The 7,355-nt window shown below is 40.7% G+C and overlaps 1 protein-coding gene across 1 annotated transcript; it reads right to left on the reverse strand.

Moving 5' to 3' along the window:
• Positions 1–3,226: 3,226 nt before the first annotated feature.
• On the reverse strand, positions 3,227–3,772 carry Mesh1 (Metazoan SpoT homolog-1). The gene is given in 1 exon segment (XM_088276449.1): positions 3,227–3,772. A coding segment is annotated over 1 exon segment (546 nt).
• Between the last annotated feature and the right edge of the window lie 3,583 nt (positions 3,773–7,355).

A 7,355-nucleotide genomic window follows, 5' to 3' on the forward strand; every position in this document is an offset into this window, starting at 1 on the left:
GCATCGATGTCCCCAGTTTCATGAAAATCAAGCAAACAAAGTTGACCAAATCTCAACGGGTATCTCTCACGAAATCCAAATAAAGCAAGAAAGGGAGGAAGCAACTCAATGCCAACTCTTTCACGTTCTCTAACCAACCCAACACCAATGCAACTCACCCGAATATATCCAATGCTAGAGGTGAACTTTTCATAAACAATCCGCAGAGTACTACTCACAAAATGCCATCAGCTGAAGCCAATCGCTATACATTGCAAACGAAAATGCCATCTAATGCAAATCATACTGTTTACCTTTTATAGAGCCAAACAGCAGCTTATTGTCATCCATAACAGATATATCTACCATCACGAGAGCATCGATCACTTTAGATTCATGCTAAAACTAGGAAAGGATATTATAAAAATCAGCTGCCCTTCCCCAAACCATCATAAACATCATTCGGCCTTATTTAAAATGAACGTGCCAGGCACTAATATACCAACAATGCACATGATTAGCAAGCCTGTAATGGTAATGGAGATTACGAGCATGAAAATCATCTTTTATATCCACACTTACATTCGCGTTTACAATAGCATTCACATTCTCATCTACGTGAACACTCATATGCAAATGGGTCTGTTTCGACCACTGGAGTGAAGTTTGCTAATTAAAGCAGCTTAAATTATGCTCGAAGCGTTAGTTATCGTGAGAAAATGGTCAATTTCTCTTATGACACCCCAGCACTCAATTCGCTCCTTCCTTGTCGAGATTCAGGCATGAAGAACCATCAGAATGATGGAAAATATACTAAAATAGTCCAGCGATCCTAGAATCAGTCTAATCTAACAACAGATCAGTTCCAGATCGACAATAGCATGCATCTTTCAAACTATTTGCATCCTCATCTCCGACATGCGCATATCCGAAACAACAAAAACATGAGTGGGAAGTCAGTGTAAAGGATCGAGGAGTTATCACAGCAACTTTTCAACAATCAACCCTCAAAGCAGAACACCCTGAACTACTCCTCAATTGAGTCGGGACAGCCTTTACCAGAATCTTAACACAAGGAGCAGAGCAAGTCCATGCTGATCACAAACCTGCCCACATAGAAATGCCCACACTCCCTCAATGACTCCCTCAGAAACTCGTACCTTCCATTTCCGTATCCTCCCCAGAAAGAGCACCCCAAGTTGGCATTCGAGAAACAGCGTTCGATCCACAGCAATCAGACAAAAACGCATAGCAATAACACAGGCAATCTGCACACGAACAACAACACCCACATGAAGATCATGAGCGAGAACAGTATGAGCCGGAACCTATTCAATGATTCGGACAATATGCTTTCGGTTGCAGGGAGCGATGAGTCGGAAAGCAGGGAGTCGATCGTGATGGATTTGGAGATGGATGAGCCGCTGTCCCCGCATATCATAAAGATTAAGTCCGAGAAGCAGTCGAGGGATAGCAGCGTGAGGAAGAGCAAGATTATGTTCATTAGCGAAACCAAGCTTTGACCTACCCTCATAATATTATTATACCATGTCTCAATGTTATTCACGCTGCATTACATTATGTTAGATTATGCTTATATGTCTGTCTGTTTGTGTAGAGATGTCTGTTTGTGTATATATGTGTATGCTTGTGTATATATGTGTCTGTTTGTCTGTATATTTGTGCCACTCCTGTGTTCAGTATTCAGTATATATGATATATGGACATTAATATATAAATAACTCATAAAATCAAAATGAATGAATTGCAGGAAATGACAGATAATAAGAACCCAGTCTCATCCACCGGCCCTTCATAACCATAGCAAAATTTGTAATCTTAAAATCCATCTTAATAATCCAAACGCATGCAGCACCCATAAACTAACGAGACACAATACTAAGCGAATCGATAGACAAACCAATAAGTCCAATAATTAACTCAATTGTAATCCAAAGCATAAACACAGGAATTAACAAAATAGTAAGTAACACAACAGTAAGCAACACAACAGTAAGTAATAAAACAGTAAGTAATAAAACAGGAAAAAACACAACAAATTCAGTAATCAGCCTCGGATCAAATTCAAAAATACACTCAGCAATAAACCTAACAATTCACGCGACCCAAAGTCCAATAATAAACCCAATAATAAACTCACCGATAGGCTGAATAGTAGATCCGAAAATAAACTTAATAACAGGGCCAACAGATAATCTAACAATAAGCCCAACAATAAGCCCAAAAATAAGCCCAAGAATAAGCCCAAGAATAAGCCCAAGAATAAGCCCAATAATAAGACCAATAATAAGCCCAACAATAGGTTCAATAATAAGCCCAATAATAAGACCAATAATAAGCCCAACAATAGGTTCAATAATAAGCCCAATAATAGGATGCCGAGCAAAGCAGCAACTCTAATCCGAACACAATACTGCTGTCCCTACAATATAAATAAAAATAACTGCTTTCAGAGCTGAAAAAAATCCAAAACGCAAAACAGTAGTATCTCACAAAGGCAAACATCACAAACAAAAGCCCTAATAAAAAGCAACAATATAGATATAAATAGTAAAGAAAGTCAATCGCTAAAATTGACCGATAGTAGTTTGAAAAAATAGTAATCCAAATGGCAGCCAATATCCGATCAAAAGTGCGTAAAACCCACACGATACCCAACAGCACGAGCCCTTCAACCCCCAGCATACAATCTGTGCAAATTAGCAAAGAATCTCCAACCTTCGCGAACAAATCCTACCGCCAATCTCCACTTAAACTCCCCACTATATTTCTTACCCGCAACAGCCTCGAAGTATAAAAGTAGCCTCCCAGCAATCCATATGGCCAACGGCAGAACCAAGAGGAGTGTTAATAGCAGGGGAATAACCGCAGCATTGGACAATGGGTAATGAACTATGTGATCAATAAGGCAGTGAAGGAAGCCATGCGCCGGCAAAAGTAAAGGAAGAATGAGTTAAAGCTCGACCCTGTGCATCACAAATACCCGATGACCGAATTCAGGAGGAAGATAATATCGGAGAGGAAACAGCACAAAGACAAATAGATAGCCAACAAGAGTCTCAAGCTGAGCACTCTGCAAAAAAGGCAACAAATACTTGAAAAATCCCGGTTCACTCCCATAGATCCGAAGTGAGCATGAAAGGTTAGGCAATATGATTTTGAGCATCCATCAATCTTTTTCATGTTTCATGCTTTCTAAGTATTTCTACAGCTCCGTTTCCCTTTCCTATTTTGGCAGTGTTGAGACTCCTGCCTGTGTGAACAGCTCTTTCATTCGTTTGTCTAGGCTTTCGTTGACTCCCTCCAAGTTTAGGCACACCGTATATGACCAGATGAAATAGCCTCGCACTCTCTCAGCTGTCCATCCGTCTGGGACTTGCGTGAGGAGGCCTTGATTGTTGCTAATTTTATCAGCAATTTTGACGAGTTTGGCCTACGTGCTGACATGCAGAGAATGCTCGATTTGGTGTCTCTTTCTTTATGACTTTTATAAGTCCTTATCGTCAGAACATTCGAGCACAATATCCCGAATTTGTGATCCGAAGTGTTCTGCAAGTTCCTCAGGAGTGGTCTCTGTGTCTTATACTGTATCGTGCAAGAGAGCAGCGCATAGAATATTGTAATCTGTGATGTCTGCCTTAACGAGGATGTTGGCCACTTCGATGGGGTGGTTGATGTAGGGGACATCTCCGGCTTTTCGGCGTTGGCTTTGATGTTTGACCGAGGCAAACTCGAGGGCCTTGAGGAACAATTTAAGATCAGCACAAATCATAAATTTAAATGATGCATCTGACTCTGTATATTGACATAACAAGAATGTTTGTATGTTTGTTGTCGAGTTAATGAGTGATGCAATGAATAATTAAATTATATTGGAGTAAACAATGCAGCCAGCGATGCGCTACGAGACTAAGAAATTGGCAGAACTCTACCACATCAAAAAGTATCAGATCGTAACCACGTAGGTCCTTCAGAGACCATCGGCAATCCCTCTAGAAGCTGAAATTTAAAAAATCGGATAATGCAATTGAAAGAATCCAATAACTTAATCAGCTTAGAGACCGGATGCATTCGGCCTTCAACTATACTCAGAGCACCCGCGCAAAGAATATTCATAAAGATAATGTGCTACTCTACACCAAATGCTTCAAGGGTAACTCACATCATGCCAATACCAGGAATCCTGAGCTGGAGTCATGCAACTTAGAAAACTCAGGGAATGGCTGGCTCCCACAAAGCAAAGAATCTACTGTCAAAATTGATCTAAGGGGAAGCTTCAACACTGAAAGCCCTCGCGAACTGTTGCTGAAGAACCATACGAAGTACTCTATCACCAAGATGACAGGCTACGACCGGGTCAAATAGAACATGAGACTCGCCATTCGAATTGCGCAGCCGTAACTCCTTATCTATCATAGATGCCCGACTATAAACACGAAAAAACTTGAGAAGATCCACAAGTAGGCCGAAAGGAGAAAATAGAGGATTATGAGATACGATTCAGCAAGCTTAAAGTAACTGCCCTCATACCTTAGATCCTCGAAGTATTTGTAAAAGAGATTTTCCTCGACATCCTCATTTCGAAGCAGCAGCAAGAATTCGATTTCCTCGCCCAAATCAGGAACAAAACTAGAGGGCGAACAACGAAATTTAGCGATTTCCGCCTACATCAAGGGTAGCATGACAGACAGATTCAAAGCTCGTGGAGAGCATTAGAATCCCCAACCAAAAACCAAATTCAACCACAACCATCACGCATTCTCATTGACTTCCTATCAGAGCTGATTGTATGATGCGCCTATGATTTTAAATGCACTCATAGTTCAGCATATGTGAATCAACTATCACGTGATCAATTATCAATTATCATGGCTAATGTTATTGGTTTGCGGTATCCTTACGATTGTTCCATGCATTATTATTAGTGGACAGTCTAGAGCTTGTTCGCGTTTTATTCCTATTCTTCATCTGAACTGTCGTTGAACTTCATATCGCCTACTTATTTCTTCAAGGCCTCTATGTCTGTTTTGGTGATGGGGGCCAGAATCTCGCCGATTTCGTACTTTTCAAATTTTTCAGCCTCCTGGAATGGAGTTCGACCCTGATCGTTTTGCTTATGGACGTCAGCTCCAGCATCTACGAGCTTCTGCACCATATCCTTACTATCAGTCACAACAGCATAATCTGAGTCAGGAGAGACATACGTAAGGGAGTGCTACTGGTGCTATTCTGTCGATTGAGGATTTAGCCGAGCTTATCCTCAGCGCAATTCTCCCGCAGGATAGGCCATAAATAATCAAATATCTAGTGCTGGTTATTAGCTGCAAGCATGTCTACAATATTATTGCTTTTACGTATGAAATTATCACAGGAGTAGCTCACCCATCCCCAATCGAATGTGCTCTCCTTCCCTAGGCCTGAGATAAACTATTTAATTTATTGGAACTCCCCAGCTCGGCATAAATCCAGGAAGTACTCTTCATCCGTGCTGTAGCATGAATCATCTTATGACATTTCGTATATATACTAATTCTCGGTCTTGCTATTATTATCTGATTGTTGATCGCATTATAAGCTGGCTGTTTTATATACAGTATACGCAGCCTATTCGCATTATTATATATGTGTATGAGAATATATATAACAAAAATGCAATGACATCCGAGATATGGCGCAAATCAAAGATATCTTCAACATTGGCACTCTCTTTATAGTGTACCTTCGGAGAATTATCTATAAAACTTTATTCAGAAGTTTACCTTCATTTTTATATACTAATCTGACAAGAAGCAGTTAAGAAACAGTAGCCGAAATGCTTGATCTAACTATGATACAGTTTAAAGCGAAGATCACATACTTAAAAGGATACAACTTATGATCCATTACTTTGGTTATATTTTAATTGCTTTCAATTGCATTAAATTATGTTTCGATTTCGATTATCCGGATTATATTTGATGATGCTTCGATTTTGATTATTATCATTATCGATTCGTGAGCAAGAATGCAGTTAACTAAACATAGCATTATGCAGCTATCAGCGACGGAGGTGATCCTGAGCAAGAATTTCACGAACATTGAAGAACAGTTTAATAAGCTCAGCATGCATCTCAGCATTCTGACGGATCAAACCAGCAGCGTCATTCGAAAGATTAACCAACTAGACCCATTTGATGAAATTGCTGATAAGGCGCAATAGTATATGGAGTCTGTGGCCATTCACAGCCAGGGATTAAATAGTGGGCTGTTGGGCAAGCCGAAAAATGGGGATGGGAGCCAATAATAGTATGAAAACGGAGAAGAGTGCAAGGAGGTGGGCAAAAGGCATCTTAGGATTGCAGAAAATACTTATCGGAGCAATGCCAAGGGCAAAGCAGATACAAAGGATATTATCAAAAACCGCACAAATACTCATGATCATCCCAACAGCAGCAATGTCTCAGCAACTGATTCCAAGGAGAACACCAGTCCCAATACCAGCAAAAATGCTCATCTACAGGCCAACACCCGCTCAAGCAACCCAACCAGCACCAACCCAGCGAACAGTTTCAAGGCCCAATACGACAACTACATCAAGGAACTCTCCCACCGTCTCACAGCCCTCGAAGGCGACAAAGAAGCCCATAACTAGCAGTTTGAACGACTAAATATCGAGAATGAGCGCATGAAGAAACTCCTGGGCATGAACACAACCAAGAAAGGCAGCGCCACCAAACAAAAAGGAAACAAATCTTCAAACAAGAAATAAGCAGTTTCAATCAAATAGCTGCGAGATAATGCAGCAGCCCTTGGCGCATCGGGCCATTCCTTGCAGAGCTCAGAAGACAGGTCAAAAGAAGACAGTGAAGAAGCTGAGACTAATTTCGTCTAATCCTTTACCAAATAGCTCGAGAAGATCAAAGATTACCTGTCAGGGAAGTTCGTTCTGATCGAACAGGAAATTGCTCAAATTCACAGCCATGTCGACACAAGCCAGAACTAGAGTATCGATAGACTCAACAGCATATAAAAGAAGGTTGAAGAACTCGAATCCAATGACAAAGATGTGTCACTGCTGCTGAACAACACGAACAACAAACAGCGAATATTCTCAAAGTACAATTTCTCGGACGGCAACAACACCACGATCTGTCAGACTAGGAATACAATCGAATAGTACAGGAACCAATACGAGGAGAAACTTGTGCGAATCTTCGAGGAAATGGACCGGATGCGGGCTGAATACTTGTAGACCGTTTAAAAGATTAGTGAGGAAAATCTGAAGCTGAATCGAGAGGGTAACAGGGATAGCGAAGTCGAAGATAAAGAAATTGAAAGGATGAGAAGCATTTACAATAGAGTGAGTTCATTGGGCG

Source organism: Brachycentrus maculatus, unplaced genomic scaffold (assembly GCF_059751285.1).
Source record: "Brachycentrus maculatus isolate JH-2025_06_01 unplaced genomic scaffold, ASM5975128v1 h1tg001418l, whole genome shotgun sequence".
Classification (NCBI taxonomy): domain Eukaryota; kingdom Metazoa; phylum Arthropoda; class Insecta; order Trichoptera; family Brachycentridae; genus Brachycentrus; species Brachycentrus maculatus.